Source organism: Eriocheir sinensis, chromosome 27 (assembly GCF_024679095.1).
Source record: "Eriocheir sinensis breed Jianghai 21 chromosome 27, ASM2467909v1, whole genome shotgun sequence".
Taxonomy (NCBI): domain Eukaryota; kingdom Metazoa; phylum Arthropoda; class Malacostraca; order Decapoda; family Varunidae; genus Eriocheir; species Eriocheir sinensis.
Genome location: NC_066535.1, coordinates 17,598,224 through 17,618,413, shown reverse-complemented (window position 1 = coordinate 17,618,413; position 20,190 = coordinate 17,598,224). Strand labels below are relative to the sequence as shown.

Genomic DNA, 20,190 nt, shown 5'->3' with positions numbered 1-20,190 from the left:
ACTTGTGATGGAAGAGGAAGAAAAAAGCTTGCACAAAAATAAATAACTCTCCACCACTGGTCTGGGGACAGGAATGACGTTGGTATTCTCAGACGCGTCCACCTCTCACATCAACTATTTTCAAAGGCCAAAAAGGAGATCAACCGGGTCCTCATGAGTGGTTCTTTACTTTCATGGCACAAAAGAAACGTCAAACTACCACCAGGGTCATTAAACTACCTCTGGGAGTGCCGAAAACTCCCACGAAACCCTTGTCTAATATGTGTGCCTGGATGCCGAAGTGTTGAAGAAAATGGTCCTGAATGCTAAGCCACAGCCGGGCGAGCGGAGCGTCAATGACTCCGCTTTTATGTTCCTCTTATCTGTCTGATGTGCCGTATGTAATTAAGTCTGTTTTGGCTGAGTACACTACAATGCTTTATGAAGCAATATAATGACAACGCGGTGTGAAGGCCTCTTTGTGTGTGTGTGTGTGTGTGTGTGTGTGTGTGTGTGTGTGTGTGTGTGTACCCAGTGCTGTAGTTAGCCCTGAATGCAACACTCATCGCCTGAATTACTCCTACATATATTCTTCCCCTTGAGTAACATACACGCAATAAAATGATATGAAGGAGGGTGACGATGTGCAAGTCAGTCTTTCGAGGCGGATTAATGATACAATAATTGGCTGTTACTGATTGACTGACCGATACTTGCTGCTAATTCTCTTTGTCCACTAATATCAACTTTTTGTTTTTACATCCCCGCCTATAGCGCCGGTAGGTTTTCTTCAGGGGCCAGATGGTCGGCCCAAGCCCGTCATGGCGCAGGCAATTGTTTTATAGTGGCGCCAATTATGCTTGGCTCATGCTGACCCCCCGGAACTCATTCTTGATTCGCTGGACGGTTTCCTCTAGAGTCCGGGTTGATGGGTGGTCTTCTGGACAGCATGTGGATAGTCTTAGGCCACTCGGCGGGGACTGAAAAATCCCAGGTGGTAGCGTGAGGATTCGAACCGACGTTGTCCATGGCGTGGTGAATGTGTGCCCAGCACGCTAACCACTCAGCCACCGCCTACCCTAGTTGCTATTACTATCACTACTACAACAACAACAACTACTACTACTACTACTACTGTCTTTATTTCCACCTCTATTACTACTATTACTTCTAACAACGATGGCAATTTCGAAAGCAGTAAGAACGGAAGCAATAATATCAGAAGTACCAACAGTAAAGTAACAACTGCATCATTATCTAGAGCAACATCAACAACAACAACGACAGCAAAAAGAGAGGCTGAGGTGATTGCCCTAAAGTCTTGCCCTGAAGCAGCACACGGCCAAGAAGACTCTGGTTAAGTGCTGATGACTGGAGCCTTTAGACTTAACCCTCCCCAGACCACGGCGGGTGATCAAGATTAGCGCCTGGCTCCTCGATCTCTGCAGCGTCGCTCATTACGAGAACAACGCTTGTGAGCCGCGCTAATCGCCTGCCCATTCTCCTTGTCGAGGCTGCAAATTGCTGTAGAGTGATTGGCCACTAATTAGTCTCACTGGTATCGTCAGGTGGCTCTGAGAATCGTCGAGGTAGTAAAGATGCGTACACCTTTATGCATGAGATGAATACACACTCTCTTACACATACGGGCAGACACACACGCACACGCGCACACACGCGCACACACACACACACACACACACACACACACACACACACACACACATATATGCACTCGCAAATAAACACACATATACATACACACACGAACACGTACACATACACAAACAAGTTCATACAAACACAGACACATACTAACACGTAGTCACACACACACACACACACACACACACACACACACACACACACACACACACAAATGAGCAAGCAAACAAGACACAAACAAACACATGCACATGCTGACACACACTAAAACATCTACACACACACACACACACACACACACACACACACACACACACACACACACAAACTTCAATTCTATTCCCTATCGGATGTCGACGAAATTGGTCAAACTTTATTAATACTTCTTCACACCAACTTACAATATATTAAATCAAACAGAAAAGAAAAAGTTGTTCGATTACTCTTTCCGAAAGCATCGAGGCTACTCGGGCAGGACTTCCCGGCGAGATGACGGGGTAATAAAGCCTGGATCCGCGCCTTGCTGTGTAGGGGCACGGCTGCGCTGCCCGCAAATAGGTCCCAAATAAGGATATCGTCTGACTTTAATATAGTAATTCTCATTTTCTTAGCCATTCTCAAGTGTGTCTTCCAACCCTTACTCTATATTTATGGTAATCCTTTAAATTATGTCTCAAGATTTTGGACTGGAGTGGGTAGAGCAATTCATATGATATAAAATAACAATTCTTATTTTCTCTAACACTGTCGAGAGTGTGTCCCAACCCTGAAAATATTGCGGCTAATTCATAAAATTACGGATCAACAATTTGGGTCAAAGGTGGTACCGCAAGAATGTGGAAATGACGTCAACGCGATATAAAGAGAACATTAATCTTTGCTTGATTCCCGCACAGCTGGTCTAAATCACTGAGCTCAACTACTAGACTTATACTTATTAGCTAAATAATAATTCTCATCATTACCTTTCCGTGGTACAGCGGTCAGCATGCAGAGCCATGAATCCGCGAGTCTGAGTTATGGCTAAGGCAGAGCATCAACAACCTTTCCAGCTTTTCCTCCTTTCTTAAGAAATTAATGATAGACATAATTGGAAGAAACTGAAGGAAAGAGGCAAACGGTGGAAATCGGATCCTCAGAGTAGTTGTGTATGAAGGGTGAGGAATTAACGTCCATTACCAGATTAAACTCAATGGTACGGAGTCAAGCAGCGAGGCAGTAACCTTATTCACACCCGCGGCATAACTCTGATTCTCTTCCTCAACCGCCTCGCCCACCACCTTCGGTTCGCCTGCCCCGCCTTGTTGCCAATTACTTTCCTTCACCCTCGCCATGTTCGCAGCTCACCTCCATCCAGCCCCTCATGACACAAGATAAATAATGATTCCAGTATGATTCTATTTTACACACACAATCCTGACACCACCACGACTGTCATAAAATAAAAATTATATATATATATATATATATATATATATATATATATATATATATATATATATATATATATATATATATATATATATATATATATATATATATATATATATATATATATATATATATATATATATATATATATATATATATATATATATATATATATATATATATATATATATATATATATATATATATATATATATATATATATATATATATATATATATATATATATATATATATATATATTACAAACACTCTTAAGAGCATTAATGTACAATTTGCAGGTGCCAATAGTCCCCCTCTCTCTCTCTCTCTCTCTCTCTCTCTCTCTCTCTCTCTCTCTCTCTCTCTCTCTCTCTCTCTCTCTCTGAGATTTGGATCTCTGAGCACAGAAGGATGTCAGCCCCCTCCCTGCCGCTGTCTTGTTGAAATACAATTTTAGTCGAGTGTTAAAAGTTTTCCAGTATAAATATATAATGTAAAGGTTACCGGGAAAAAATAGTGATTCAGTTAAGAAATGAGAAGCGGATATAATCTTTTTACTGATGCCAGCAGAAAATAAACACTGCCAATGAAGGAACGAAAGCAAAAAGTGTCACTGACTCCGTCGATAATGTGACTTCGTCCGGAGTGAAGAGATGAACACTAAAGATATACGTAAACTAGGGAACGGGACGCAACGAGCATACTCGATATCTGCATCACTAAGAAGTCATATTTCTAAAATGGGAAGAATATCGAGGAGACCTTCTTTAATGTCTTTCCATTTCTGTTCTGAGAGGCAGTAACGCGAGAAGACCTGCCACATTACGAGGGGGGGAGCCGATCAGGGACGAAGAGGGCATGAATAACGTCGCGCTGAGGGAAGGCAAAGAAGAGCTGCAGCCGAGTTTGGAAAGGCAGAACAAACGTGTGGCAGAAATGTAATGAATTGTGTGACGATGCCCAAGACGATCGAGATAATCACGGCAAGAACGGTGGAAAACCTGTTCACCAGATAGGATCAACATCAAGATCTAATTATTTTGCAATTACTTTTAGTGGTTCACGCTATTACGAAAATACACAATAATTACAAAACTGCCAGCCATTAGACAAGGTGTAGAATAACAATATACTCGAAAATACACACATGACACTGCACTGAAATTTGTGCGGATTTCCTGGGCCCACAATCCATTATGAAACAGAAACGCAACCCACTGAAATCATGATAAATTAATTGCCTTAAGACCTTCACGGTAATATGCGATTATCGATAGACATTAAGAAAATCATTTGTCTTAAGATTTACTGAGTGAGATGTGCAGACGGAGCAGCATATCAAGAAATCAAAGACCAACCAACCACGAGCTGACAGTGACCAGCGAAGACAAAGATCAACGGAGGAGTTATTTGGGAAAAGTCGAGAGGCAGATTGTGGACAGGTAAGAGATACTGTGATGGACGGCGGGCGAAGGAAGGAAACGCCACCCTGAGAACCTCTAACGATGAACAAAAGGGTTGAAGAAAGGGAGAGAAAGAAAGAAAGCGAGAGCGAGAACGAGAGAGAGGGGGGGGCTTGGGGAGGGGCGGGAGAAGAGGTGGTGGGTGGGCGTTCGTGACAAATAACATGAGACAAAGGAAAAGAAAAGGGAAGGTAGTCATCACTGCAACACACACACACACACACACACACACACACACACACACACATGAAAGTGCTCTCATCCTCCCCCCTTTCCTCCTTCCTGTCCCCCACTCCCCCTCTCCCTTCCCCCCTCCCCCCCTTAGCTTCTGGGGTATTCTTCCTCGCGGCAGACAATAGACTCGAGTGACTAGGAACATCAGAGGGAGAAAACGAAGGCTCTCACGGTGTTTAATTACTTGAGCGAGTGGACTGTTTAGCGGCGGAGCGGAGTTTATGTTGGTAGGAGTGGAGGCTTGTCAGTGGAGCTTTTACTGTCATCTATACTTCAATTGCTTCTGCTGTTGCCGGTGGTGCGGAGATGCTGAGATGCTGGTGGAGGTAGTGGTGATGCTGGGGATGCTGGTGGTGATGGTGCTGGTCATACTGCTACCACCACTACTACTACTACTACTACTACTACTGTTACTACTGCTACTGCTACTGTTTCTACTACTACTACTACTGACGGCAAAAAGTGTGTCCTCCAGGGTGGTCAGCTCGGCCTCGCCTCAGTCGCCGCCTGGAGGGTGGCGGGGCGTGGCCAGGCGTGGAGGGCGTGGGAGACGGAGGCGCTAGCTGGAAGATCATGGCCACAGTGTATGTGTGTGTATGTGTGTGTGTGTGTGTGTGTGTGTGTGTGTGTGTGTGTGTGTGTGTGTGTGTGTGTGTGTGTGTGTGTGTGTGTGTGTGTGTGTGTGTGTGTGTGTGATTCCCGCTTTCATCTCAGCTGTCTTACTATTATTGCTATTATCATTACTACTTCTGCTACCACTACTACTACTACTTCTGCTACTACTATTACTTCTACTACTACTACCACTACTATTAATACCACTACCGCCACTACTACTGCTACTACTACTACTCCTACTACTGCTGCTGCTACTCCTACTACAATTATTTTATTTATTTATTGTTATTATTATTATTATTATTATCATTTTTACCACTACAATTACTACGATTATCATCAGTAGAACAGGTTGCATGCCGGCACAGGGCGTAACGTTCCCGGCCATGCATTATGTATAAGCTGAGGTGCATTATGTATGTGTGCCGGTAAGTACATCCGTAAGTATGACTGTACACACACGGGCCTCGGGCGGCGGGAACAAGGGATGATGGGTGTGGCTGACCACTCACATGACCTTCTATGCCCCGGCGGCCGAGGCGTGACCCGGCCTGACCTTCTTCCGTGACCCCTGGAGGGCGGCGCGCAGGGGACACAATGCCTGGTTTTCCCTCCACGCGGCGGCCGAGCTCGACTCAAAAAGGGCATCATTCACAGTTACCGCACAGCCTCCCTGACAAAACATTATCCGTGTGTGGCTGTGTGTGTGTGTGTGTGTGTGTGTGTGTGTGTGTGTGTGTGGCGGGACGGGGGGTTTTGAGAGACCAAGAGCGAGAGCGAGAGCGAGAGCAAGAACAAGAGAGAGAGAGAGAGAGAGAGAGAGAGAGAGAGAGAGAGAGAGAGAGAGAGAGAGAGAAATACGAACTATATTCGCATTGCTGACCGAAAAAAAATAACAAAAAGAACGCGACTTGAATCTACCGATGGCTTGAATAAATTTGAGAGAGAGAGAGAGAGAGAGAGAGAGAGAGAGAGAGAGAGAGAGAAATATGGACGAGCATATATAGGCAGGCCAATAGGCAATTACGAAGAGAAAACAGGTAGGGGACGACAGGTATATATATGGAGGGAAATATTTTACTCCCACTGATACGTGATTTCAGTGTTCGTGAGGGCGCGGCGTGAGTGGAGGCGCCGCGACCCCTGAGACAAAGCCAGGCACAGGTTAGGGCCAGGGAGGATCATGCCCTGCGCTCGGCCCTGCGGTGTGCTGGTCGGCTGTCTGCTGTGACCTGTACCGTCTATCCCCAGCCACTCAGCGGTGCACTTTTTTTTTGCGGTAAGGGAGGAATTTTAAGGGTCGAACAGGAATATAAAAAGCCCGTAAAGGTGCCGCTCTTACAAAGGCGATAGATGACGAACGGAGAAGAGGAAAAACTGCCTTAGGTTTGAAAAGTGTTTTACTGCTCCCATCTTGAAAGGGTTTAAGAGAAGAGGTGGCAGGGATGTGCTCAGTGTTTTGTGGGGGAGCTGAGAGGTAACTACAGGGTGAAAGTACTTTAGAGAGTCTACTATTAAAAAAAAGGAAACTTATCTATTATCTGGGCTGGTGACAAAGTGGACTATAAACTGGAATGAGATAGCTGTGTTGAGTTTTCAGAAGGGAGAAAACAGTAGCTGCAAAGGTTTTTAAGATGATCACTAAACATTTATCTAATACTTGGACTGATCACTATGTATATTATCAACTAGAGGGACAGATAGATGGGATATATAACTGCAAAATAAAGGTGGTTGAAGGTGTCTAACATTATGAAGAAACTGTATATAATATTTGGGCGGGTGACAACGCATACTATCAACTTGAATGAGATTATTGTTGTGGGCATATGCAGTGAGGATTTTATTGGAGGATTTAGAGATAGCTGCAGAATGAAAGTAGAAACTCATGAAGACTATTATAAAAGCGTCATCTGCTATTGGTGCTGGTGACAATGTAGTTATAATTAATTCGAGTGAGGGCATTGTTGTGGCATACATGTGGGTAGTGCTTCGTACGAGACATGAGGATAATTAACTGCATAATAAAAGTATGATATTAAAATAAAATTGTTACCGTATAGTGATTATTTGTACTGGTGACAATGCGGTCGAATGAGATAATTGTTGTGGCTTGTATATTTTAAGGCTTGCGTGGGGGTTAGAAAGGTATACAGGTGCATGATGAAAATATCTTATGAAGTTTAGTATCAAAATAAAACTGTTACCACATACTGTTTGGGCTGGCGACACTGGCTAAAGTCAAATGAGAGGAATGTTGAAGCCGTAAATACATTTGTGTAAAAAAAGGATTTCCTACAACTCTAACAAAGCGAACAGATACCACAGATATATTTATAAACTCAATATTTTGTGCACATCAACAATCGTTTATGTCGAAGGTTGCAGCTCGTCTAACAAGTCTCCTCATCACAGAAACATTTGTGCAACTTATGTCGCTGTCTCACACGCCTGCCAGCCCTTGTGACAGTAGTAGATGTATCAGTTTGACACCACATTTTACCTTTGCGTGAAGGTTGTTTATATTTTCTCTGTGACAAGAGGAGTTTTCAAACAACAAAATTACTAAGAAACCCCATTTATTCTACGTATAACATCATAGACCCTCTCACAAAACAAACGACTCTATTTACAAACAATACATATATATCTATTTTCTACCCTACTCACAAACCCCATAGAACACATCTATATACACACTATGCTATGCAGTTGTCATGGGAAGCGCTTACACTACGGGTACGATATCATTGCAGCGTTACTTGTTTTTTCTATTACAAACTTTACTGAATCTCAAAGACAATAAATTCTCTGCTGAAGGCGATATAAATAAATACAATACTACATATATGCGAATCAAGGCGAAAGCTAGATGTAGAATCAAAGGCCAGTTTCTTGGATGATTTGAATATGTTAAACATAGCCAATAATTTATGACGTGCTATACGTTAAGCATATGCATAGCGACGGGCGTGTTGTGGTGGGGCAGCAACGCTTGGCCGGGCATGAGGCTGGTTTCGTGGACACCTTAAATGTTGAATGTTGGTGTTGCTGGAGCTGCTGGTGCTGCCGCTGCTGCTGCTGCGGCTCCTCACACGCGAGCTGACTAGAGTGTGAGGGAGGGACGGCGGGTTGTGGCCCGGTCAGCCGGTGCACTGCGGGACAGCGGGAGGCGTGTGTCGTGGTCACCTTACACGAGGCGTCCTGACCGCGGACATCAAGGGAAATCCTGTTCGGTATGTACCTTGGCCAAGCCTCTTCATGGTGATGATTTTTGCTCACCCTAAGCCGGCACTGCATGAGCCAGAGGAGGGTACATCTTTCCTAATATTACTTAAGTGTTTTAATTTAGTACTATATGAAGCTGATGAAGACTACAAAACACAGCACCCCAGCACACTTCTCCCTGTGCCGCTGGAAGTCACGTAGGCTGGTGGCACGTTACATAGATTTACTGCCCGTCTCCTTTCCCTCATAACACATTAACTAAGCGATCACTAGTAATAACAGTATTAATTAACACGAAGCACTGAGGACCATCATCTCATGGGTGGCCACAACGTGGTTGTCAACAACTCAACTTCATGACGATAACCTCGGCAGGGCAGTAACTCCTCCCGGCGGCCAGCGAGTGCCGGGCGAGAAGAGCCTCGCCTGCCTACATCCATCACTTGAACTGGTGCAGCGTGACCCTGCTCGTGTGGCCTATGGTCAGCTATATTTAGTTGTCTTTTACTTCATTAATGTAACATATAAAGTAACTAGACATCAAGTAATCTCATCAACTTAAATAAAACAATTTTGTAAATGCAGACAAACAGTATTAGAAAGACCTATTGTGAAAATTTAACAAAAAGACCTCAGATCAGGTTCACTATCCAGGATGAGGAGGCGCCCCACCAGCTCGCGGGGCAGCCTCCCTCGGTCCAGCTTTGACCGCCCCAGCCTGACGTGACGCCCCCGGCCCCGTGTCACCCTCGAGCACCACCGGCCGCTGCAGCTCCTCGTCCACCAGACTCGCCCCTAAGCTCAGCATCAGAATCTGAAGTCTACCTATCACTAAATAAATAACTGAATAAAATAAAGGACGTGACTTTCAATATCTTTCACACATCAGTAGTTTCTTGCTTAGTAGTAGCGAGGCATATTCAGAATCGCAGTGGAGTCCACTTTGACCCCAATAAAAGACCTCAGCGCTGTCGTGGCGGGTTAATGTTTTCACACACAAGAGCGGCTTCCGAGGGACTCGGCCGTTAATTACAGTCTGTGTACACGCTCGTTACTGTGAAATTCCAGACGGTGAAACATAAATATTCACAAGTTTGTTCACTTTTTAACACAAAACTTATACTTTATAATTTGCACTTCTTTTTTTCCTTTGTTAGTCTCTGTTTTGTTTCCACAACAACACAAGGAATGGTTCACCTCATTTTGCATTGGGCAAAGTTTAGGTTATAGAAACTTATAGTATCACATTAAGATCCATTAGAATCAACAGATGCAGCAGCAGCAGCAGCAGCTACATCCGCCACCCTTGTCGTGACAGCCTGACTTTAGTTCACTTCGGGTCGGTGCTGGCCAGGCCAGCGTGAGCAACGCGCCAGGCTTGGCTATCACGACACCAGCGGGGACTGCTGCCCGTCCAGCCAGGGACGCGGCTGAGTCTCCGTCCCCAGCAGGAGGGCGACAGCCTCCGTCTCGGACATGGGTGACAGTGAGGAGAGGGAGTCCATGTTGTCGTGGAGGACCTGCGACTCGGGGCCGGAACACAGGAAGGTGACGAAGTCCGTCTGAGGTGGTGTAAGCCCCAGAATCTGCTGCGCTCTGCCGGGGCTGCAAGGGTGACCAGGCTGAGGGTCCGGCATGGGGGCGGCCTCCCCCAGGATGCTGGAGAGCACCCAGGAGCAAGTGTCTTCAGGGGCATTGCCGTCCAGAATGTCTTGAAGGGACCTGATGTAGGCAGAAGCGAGGCGCAGCGTGGTGATTTTCGTCATGTCTGCGGCGGCGCGGCGACTGCACACCCAGGAGGGCAGGACGCCCCGCAGGCTCTCGAAAGCTGTGTTGATCTGACGCATGCGGCACCGCTCGCGTGCGTTGGCAGTCTTCCTGCGGTAGCGGGACAGCGGCGGTGGCCGAGGCTTGTGCCGCAGCGTGTCCTGGAGGGTCCACTCGCTGTCACATCGTCGACGTGGGTGCAGGGCGCGGGGCCGAAGCTGGTATTTGACGTTGGATGTTCCCGAGGACTTGTTGCTGGGTGCGACATTTTGATTTTTGTCATCGTTATTGTTATTGCTGTCCACCTCGTCTTCCCCTCCCGCCGTTTCGTTGCCACTCTCTCTCGCCGCCTCTTCCTCGCTCTTTTCCTCCTCTCCTCGGACGGGCTTCTCCATTTTGGCCATATTACCACCAACACTTACAGTTTATCAGTTAAATCACTTGGCCAGTGAACTAGAGCATATCGATTTAACAGCGACACAACAAACTCAGTTATTAGGGAATCTGAAAGATGGAAAAGTCGAGTGTTAACGTCAATGCGGTGATATATTAGACTTATAAGCTGTGCGGTTTTATCAGGCCCTTTTGATGAATAAAATCCTGATAAATGTTCTCAAATGGACCAGTTGCGTGATATTACAGCTTCACAACAAGAGCTCACTCCGGCGGTGCGGAATGTGCACAATTTTAACGTTGAAGTCCGCTCACTTCTTTCGTATGGACGTTCAAGTGGCGTGTGAGGGAGACACTCGTGAGCAGCAACAAACACATCCCACCCCGGAGAAGGACTCCTGCCCACTGAACCCCGCGCCGCCGCTGCCCTCCCACCCCGGCCAGCACCCATGCCCAGCACTCGCTCCGCGCAGCCACACACGGTGCACAATTTGCTCTTTTTTTCCTAGCTTAATTTTCAAATCTTCTCCTTATTATTTGTCACCTTTATGTTATTCAAGTGAAGACGAGCCGATCCATGTAAAAATATCGGCGGAGAGAGGGACGAGGCGAGGGATAAACGCCTCGGCATTCACAGATTTGACCTGGAAACGCAAGAGGTCACTCCAGCCAGCCTCGACTCTCCACGGATGAAAGTTCCCCACATGTAAAACAACTGACCAAGAATCAGGGTTCCTTTCGTCCACTCTTGATAAACTCACGCAGCAGCAAGCAAATAGAAACAGGGGCACCAGGAGAGCGGCGCTGCACCTGTAGCAACGAAGTGGTACCATAGAGGAGGCTGCGAGCATCGGCAGTGACAGGTTCATTCAGGACCGCGGGGACGCTAGCAGGACCGGATACCTGGGAACTGATGCACTCGATTAAAACGGGAAAAATTATATTCTGTAAAACTTTTACCGTCATGTTGTGTGTTCCTGGACGACTAAGAACATTTTTAGCATCTTTCCTCTTTATTTTCGTTGCTTTAGATCCCCAGATGGTATACCGTAGCGGCCAGTCATCTCCCCCCTTCACCGCGGCCTGCCTGCCCTTCCCCACCCCAGCGGCGCCTGGCCTGGCCCACAGCACCGGGGAGGCACGGACTGGCTGCATGCTGATCCTTATTGAGGTGGTGTTTCAGACACACTCGACTATTAGCTCAGTTACCCGGCAATTCTGTGAAATGCAAACAAGAGCTGTACAAGGCAAGCCATGTACATAGTTTTCGTCCTTAGACCAAATAGTCCCTTTCCTTAGATCTCTTAAATGCCGCAACGGGAATTTAATTATTTAAACATAAGATCCGAATTCAGGTGCTCTGCTCTCTGGATTACTAGTCGAGTTTAGGAAAGAAAAATAGTGAGAGAGTTGGACATATAAAGAAATGGAAAGCTAAGTATTTACCTTACCAACTGCATAAATAAACTGCATAGATAAACATAGATACATAGATTAGCAGACAGATAGATGTTCACAAAGAAATAGAAAGTTAGATATAGACGAAAAAATATAGACAGCACGACATATGCAGACAGAGATATAGATAGAAAGATGGATACTGATAGATATAGACAGGTAAACAGATTGACAGAAAAAATGATAGATAAATACATTCACTGACACTGAGAGAGAGAGAGAGAGAGAGAGAGAGAGAGAGAGAGAGAGAGAGAGAGAGAGAGAGAGAGAGAGAGAGAGAGAGAGAGAGAGAGAGAGAGAGAGAGAGAGAGAGAGAGAGAGAGAGAGAGAGAGAGAGAGAAAGGCTTCACTTTTTATCTGGCACACCATCGACAGCTTCGTCCTCATGAGTCGTAAGTGAGGCTCAACCCACAAATCCCTCTTACTGCCTTACTCCATGACTCACTTAACCTCCCACGACAACCCTTCACCAACCCCCTCACCCCCTGCAGCCACACCGCACATTCCCCACCCTTACTCCAGCCCCTGACACCCCCAGCATCACCACAAGAACATCCACCCCAAGTAGCACCGTTTTTCCTTCACCGTTGAGCTGCCTCGGGGCGTCTCATTGCCTAGCTAGGAGAGGGAGAGCGGAGGAAATCGCCGCGTCTAATAGCGAGTCGTAATCACCCGGCCCACGTCAAATGCACCTCTCGCAGCACCTAGTCATCCCGGCCTTCTAGTGGAGCGTGAGAAAGTCCAAGTCCTCCCTCCCTGCCTACACGGAAACCTCGCCTCTGCTTCTTCTTCTTCTTCTGCTTCTGCTTTTTTTTCCTACTTCTGTTTTTTGCTGCGTTATCCATTCACTCACTCACTCACTTTTCATCAGTTAGATCCCATAGGTGAAAGGTAAAACTCTTCTTCTTCTTCTTCTTCTCTTCCTCTTCTTCCTCGAATTCTGTACATCATATTTCTACTCAAAACATGAATTTGTGCTTTTTTTTTTTTTTGAGAGAGAGAGAGAGAGAGAGAGAGAGAGAGAGAGAGAGAGAGAGAGAGAGAGAGAGAGAGAGAGAGAGAGAGAGAGAGAGAGAGAGAGAGAGAGAGTAAACGAGAAAGAGAGAACGGGAAAGAAAGACCCGAGACCCCCTTCTAGAGCCTCTTTAATCTCCTCGCGCACACAAAAACACCCCTACACAATTGTGAGTGAATAGCGACACTGAAACCCATACAGAGACGAGAGACGCTGACCACCCTCGCCTCCCCGCCGCGTGTGTGTGTGTGTGTGAGTGTGTGTGTGCAGGAAAACACTCTGCTCCTCTCTCTATGGTATCCAACCCTCCTATACCCCACTCCTCTTACCCTTCAACCCCTTGTTATAGGTGCCACAACAGTACTTCATCCCCCTTCCCCTGCGACCTTCTCCTCCTCCTCCTCGCCCCGGCTCACTCTCTCTCGCGGCTACTCGTCATCAAGGAGGCGGAGATGAAAGTTACACCTGCGCGTCTCCGGGATGAATGGGCCAACACCCTCCGCCCCGTATATGGGTTACGATGGGCTCTGATCCCTTCCAACCCAGCGCCCCGCCGACCCACTGAATGACGCCTCTTGTATCATGGGTGTTTCTCTGTGTCTCGCCTCAGCTTGTGTCCCTGCCCATGTGTGTTTGTGTGTGTCTGTCTGTATACGAGGGGGAGAGGTGAGTTGGGGGAGGTCGTGTGTGAGTGTGTGTTTGTGTGTGTGTGTGTGTGTGTGTGTGGGGGGGGGGGAGGATCGTGTGTGTGTGTGTGTGTGTGTGTGTGTGTGTGTGTGTGTGTGTGTGTGTGTGTGTGTGTGTGTGTGTGTGTGTGTGTGTGTGTGTGTCTCTCTCTCTCTCTCTCTCTCTCTCTCTCTCTCTCTCTCTCTCTCTCTCACTTCTTTCTGTCGAGGCGTCTTGCATCACACCTGTAAACAGTAGCAAGAGAGAAGAAAAGGAGAAAGGATGTGCTCTCTCTCTCTCTCTCTCTCTCTCTCTCAAGACAAAACAAGATATAACGTTACTGATAATAATTCAAAGCTTTTACCTTATTCAAATATTTGCTTGCTGTCATCGCCACGTCGCCTCTTTGTTTACGTTCACACTGCGCGGCAACCTGGAAGGAGGCGCCCAACAAGACCCTCCGAGCCGCCTAACAAGAGTAACCCGAACAATCACAAGACTGCTACGGTGGAACTGACATAAAACGCCCGTGGGGAATGAATGTGGGAGTTGGTTTTAGAGTTCCATTGCGAAGGACACTGTGTGCCCAACTCTCTTTCTTTCTCTCTCTCTCTCTCTCTCTCTCTCTCTCTCTCTCTCTCTCTCTCTCTCTCTCTCTCTCTCTCTCTCTCTCTCTCTCTCTCTCATACGGTCAATCGTTCCACCAGCTGGTCCTCACACGCAATGTACCATCAAAGACTATTCGATAAAAACTATATAATTTTCTCTTCTCTTCTAAAAACTTCTATTTGTTAATGATCAATATTTACTCTCTCTCTCTCTCTCTCTCTCTCTCTCTCTCTCTCTCTCTCTCTCTCTCTCTCTCTCTCTCTCTCTTTATGCATATAGAGTAGAAATCTAAAAAGACGAGCCGACACACACACACACACACACACACACACACACGCAGCTGACTAACGGGCTCACAAAAAAAAAAAAAAAAATAGAATGACGGTCTCTGGATGCCTCCCTGACAAACTCTTCCATTAAGGCAAACTGCTGACCGTAAAAAGTTCCTAAGTATTGTAAATTAAGACATGACGGGCCCCTTCCCGCAAAGAAGAAAAAAAAGAAAAGCTCAGGAGAAAGGCAAATATGTAATCACCTTCCGAACGCGCGTGATGGATTCTTAGCGGCTGGGATTAATTTGCATTTCCCAGGCGAGAAAATACTGTAATTGCTTCCACTCTTATCGGAATGGCAAATGATGAGGTATCTTCCACACGCCATTCTAAAACACGCCGCGCCAGTAGTAAGGAAGATAAAGAATTATAAATAACTATGCGAAACAAGAGGCTGATAACATAAAATCTCGTCATTTTGTTGAGCGGCCAAAGTAAAGTGCCACAGAAAGTCTCAAAAGGAAAGGAATGTTTCGCGTCATCTCTGTTTGACTGGATTTGGCCAGCGGACCGAGGGAGAAAACCTGTCCCCAGCGCCTCCATCAACAGAATAACACAACCACAGTCACCACCACCGCCGCCGCCGCCGCCGCACAGTCTCACGATAAACATTTGGGGGGTCAACTGCCTCTTGGGGCCGCCTGTGCAAACCGCTGCCTGACGCAAGACGAGCCTGACACAGATCAGCTGATTGATGCGCGGCCAGGTGGGATGAGATGCTTGGGAGAGCAGGAATCCAGAGTGGTTGTCTGCTAGGAAGCGCCTCGGTGCGTGTGTGGTTCCTAATGTGCAAGATAAAAATACATCCATTAAAATTTGATTACCAAAGGAACGCCGAACATGAACATAAAACTTAAACTCAACGCACGTCATTCCTGATTTGTGGGCATGAATCTTTTGAAGTACAAGTATTGCATGAGGCGGTCAGCAGCAGCATCGATGGCATACGATTTTCGAGAGCAGGAAGGGGACAAAATAGGAGTGAAAGCTCTGTCTTGCGGATAACGGGGATGAAAGAGGACTTTAATATATCGAGTCCTCTGTGTTCCCAGAGTCACGATGAAGGAGGAACAAAGAAGCATCGCCTGACGTACGATGCACCGAACACTACCTCTGGCGAATATACATTGATTTATACGCCAATAGCGGTGGCAGGCGTACTATGATAAACAACAAAGTGGAGCTGGTGATGAATGGCGAATGTGCAGGCAGCCAGCCGTGGGGCACAACACAATACTGCCTCGTGTCATACAATGATGCACAGCTGTATCTTCTGAGATACGATGACAAGTCCAGCGACAGTGCATGCAGATGTCTCCGCGGCAGGGTCACGTCTTCCTCTACGGCCACGGGAAAACTTTGTGTAGCCCACATGTATGCCACAGTGTAAGCACACAGGGTTTACTTTTATGTTTTCTCGCAGATGCATCACCGAAGATGCTGCAGTCAGTTCTTTAAGCCAACAACATATTAACGGTACAACAGACGTCTCAGATGGTTTACGCTCCCCTTCACAAAAGAAAGTAACATTCATGCAACTCATACACACGTCACGCCATTACCATGCGTCCAAATCTTTACGAAAAACAAGAAAATAACTTTTAACTTGAACGCACCGAGAACAGAAATCTCAGAATCCCAAAAAATAAATCGCTGCCTTCAGCGGTGAGGCTCACACGTCTGTCCGGCCCGCCCGCCGCCCTTCCCACACTCGCGGCCGTGCAGGGACGCAGCGCTGCGGGCTGGGCCGAGTTATGCTGCCGCCTGTATTATGCAGCCCAGACACTGTTATTTGCACACACAACATCGGGAAGGTGGAAGCAATATTCTCTCACCCAACTCAGACTCTTTTCAACAACAAATACCAGGACGGCAAATCTTAAAGGAACTTGGGACGTGGCGGGATCTTTCTCAGAGGGCAGACCTGGGAGGATAAAACTCAAAACCCTAAACCAACATTATATATATATATATATATATATATATATATATATATATATATATATATATATATATATATATATATATATATATATATATATATATATATATATATATATATATATATATATGATAATAAAAATGAATCGATCTCTTCGGTATGGAGGCCAGCCTGAGCGCCTCAAGAAGCATTGCTGGAGTGTTTGTTGAGTGTTGAGCGTGTTGACCTTGTATTGTGTTATCGAAGGTCACGTTGCCCTCAGATAGCAAATACTGGAGAGAGAGAGAGAGAGAGAGAGAGAGAGAGAGAGAGAGAGAGAGAGAGAGAGAGAGAGAGAGACGAAGGAAGAGGAGGACGAGGAGGAGAAGGAGGAAAAGTTATAAAACAAGCTGGAGCTGCGACATAAAACTCTGAACGGCTTGGCTTATCAGGTAACTTTCTTTAATGTTTGAAGCGACACCGCCAAACTACCTGACAATTTGGGGCGGGCGTGCCTCGAGCAGCGTCAAGACCTGTGATGGTGTCTTGAATGCAAACTGGACTGTGCCTAGTACATGGATTTAATATATTTGTGTATATATATATATATATATATATATATATATATATATATATATATATATATATATATATATATATATATATATATATATATATATATATATATATATATATATATATATATATATATATATATATATATATATATATATATATATATATCTGTCTGTCTGTGTGTATGTATGTATGTACTATATGTATCTAACTATCTATACCGATATACATACATATGTACATAGCATTTACATACTCTTTGGGAATTCTCGATCTTTTTTTTTTTTAAAGCAAAGGAGACAGTTCAAGGGCATACAAAAAAAACTAATGAAAAAAAAAAAGCCCGCTACTCACTGCTAAAAAGAGTGCAGAGGAGTGGCCGAAAGAGAGGTCAATTTCGGGAGGAGAGGTGTCCTGATACCCTCCTCTTGAGAGAGTTCAAGTCGTAGCCAGGAGGAAATACAGATGAAGAAAGATTGTTCCAGTGTTTACCAGCGTAAGGGATGAAAGAGTGAAGATGCCGGTTAACTTTTGCGTAAGGGATTTGGACAGTAAAGAGATGAGCTTGAGTAGAACGTCGTGTGTGGCGAGGCCGCAGGAGGGGGGGAGGCATGCAGTTAGCAAGTTCAGAAGAGCAGTCAGCGTGAAAATATCGATAGAAGATAGAAAGAGAGGCAACATGGCGGCGGAATTTAAGAGGTAGAAGACTATCAGTAAGAGGAGGAGAGCTGATGAGACGAAGAGCCTTAGACTCTACTCTGTCCAGGAGAGCTGTGTGAGTGGAACCCCCCCACACGTGAGATGCATACCCCATACTACTTCCCATCCGTTTAAGGAAATCAAAACTACCCAAAAATTTGGCAGTGTGGATATGGCGAGTCGTCGCTGGCTACAGTCCGTCTCATCGCAGCCACGGGATAATCCCTACACGATGGGAGGGGCCTCCTCCGGACGGGGCACTCACAACGTAGGTCGACCCTCACAGGCCAGCCCGAGGGGCCGGTAATTGGTTCACACAGGACGCTTTCTTTGGCCGTGCAATGACGGCTCATCAAATCAACTGTACATTAATTTCAGCACTTCGGCCTCCGCGGCAAACACATCCAACCATCAATGAGAATTTACCAATATTTATCCTGACGCTGCCTCAACATTCCCCGCCTCCTTATACATTATAATGAGTCGTTCACGAGCGAGAGGAATGACTCATCCAGCCACGAGAAGCGCTCCGCTGAAGCCAATGTGTTTGCCGCCGCGAATCACTGGCGCGGTAATGTAGGCTGTCAGGCAGGCCACCGCGTCGCCCTCAGAATAGAATGCGTCTCAATGCGCGGGCTTGAGCTGTTCCCTTGTGATCAGTGAGGGGCTGGAGAGCTACCCATTGTCTTGAGTCAACTGATCGGTGTATGTGTGTGTGTGCGCGTGTGTGTGTATGTGAATGTGTGTGTGTGTGTGTGTGTGTGTGTGTGTGTGTGTGTGTGTGTGTCAGATCCAAGGTCGGTTATCAATGGAAGCGCTTCTGTTGATTTGCTATAAAGTCAACAGTAATGGAGGAGCCGCCGGCAGCCTCGACCCAGCGCGGCGGCCAAATATTGTCATAGAGGCGGACTGTTTGCCGCGGGAACATCGGGAACAGTGGGGCGGCACCCGCCTCGACACCCGCGATGGTCCCAGAGCACTGCACGGCGAGGCAGGGACGAACCTCCGTCGATGGTGTAAACACAGACCTGACACCATGCACAGGAGCGAGTACACACACACACACACACACACACACACACACACACACACACACACACACACACACACACACACACGATAAAATAATAATATAATATCATAATCTGCTTACATTGAAAAACATACTTAATGAGCATCAATCATTTAAAGACGTACATTCAATTTAGTTTTTCCTTCGGCAATGCAAATTTTCCTGTTATTGAATCTGAATCATGTTTTAATTTAAAGGATTGACGAAGAGAAGAAAAAGAAGTGTAGTTATCACTAATGAGACGAGAAAGGTGGGTGAAAATCAACAAACATTGATGAATCTTGCCGGCAGCATACTGGGGCTCAGTGATGGCGATAGACGGGTTCATACTAATGGCGATAGACGGGGCTTATACTGATGGCGATAGACGGAGCGCATACTGCTGGCAATAGACGGGCTCATACTATGGCAATAAATGGGGATTATACTAATAGCGATAGACGGAGCTCATACCAATGGCAATAGACGGGGCTCATACTAATGGCGATAGATAAATGGGGCTGGCAGTGAAGGCGAGAGATACACGAGGCTTCAGCGGTTCAGCTCTAGACGCATCCATCAGTCTCGGTGATGAAGTGGCAGTAAGGGACGCGGCTTAAATCACAAGACATATGGCTCTCCGGTGCATGTGTCCAGTACATTATCTCAGTGCTATTTTCCCTATCATTATTATTGTTATTGTTTGTAGTAGTAGTATTTTTCTTCTTCTTTTACTACTACTACTACTACTACTACTACTACCACTCCTCCTCCTCCTCCTACTAGTACTACTACTCCTACTACTACTACTGCTACTACTACTACTGCTGCTGCTGCTACATAGAGAGAGAGAAAAAAAATCATGAGTTTCCAAGGCATCTTTTGCATATCCTAATTAAGAAAGCATCAGCCTCAGCAAAGTCGCCCACACTCATCGCTCAAAAGGGGAAGAAGGAAAATATAAAAAAAATAGCGAAGGGTGGTTATGCTAATACACACACGCGCCGACTATATGTCCACAGATTACCTCACACGTTCGCTCACATTTACACACACAAATAAAAAAACACGAGTAAATAAACACG

At 45.9% G+C, this 20,190-nt stretch overlaps 1 protein-coding gene and 1 long non-coding RNA gene across 2 annotated transcripts in view; both read right to left on the bottom strand.

The window, feature by feature from the left end:
- Positions 1-20,190, bottom strand: part of LOC127004211 (uncharacterized) — a 93,701-nt gene that overhangs the window by 5,005 nt on the left and 68,506 nt on the right. The window lies entirely within an intron of this gene.
- On the bottom strand, positions 7,953-11,317 carry LOC127004210 (neurogenin-1-like). Its single transcript, XM_050871732.1, has 2 exons — positions 11,094-11,317; positions 7,953-10,889 (listed from the first exon to the last, which is right to left on the bottom strand). The coding sequence occupies exon 2, from the start codon at positions 10,787-10,789 to the stop codon at positions 10,004-10,006; it is 786 nt and encodes a 261-aa protein (XP_050727689.1). The 5' UTR covers positions 10,790-10,889; positions 11,094-11,317; the 3' UTR covers positions 7,953-10,003.

Coding starts and splice junctions, on each gene's coding strand:
- LOC127004210 (XM_050871732.1), bottom strand. CDS start 10,789: ATGGCCAAAATGGAGAAGCCCGTCCGAGGAGAGGAGGAAAAGAGCGAG.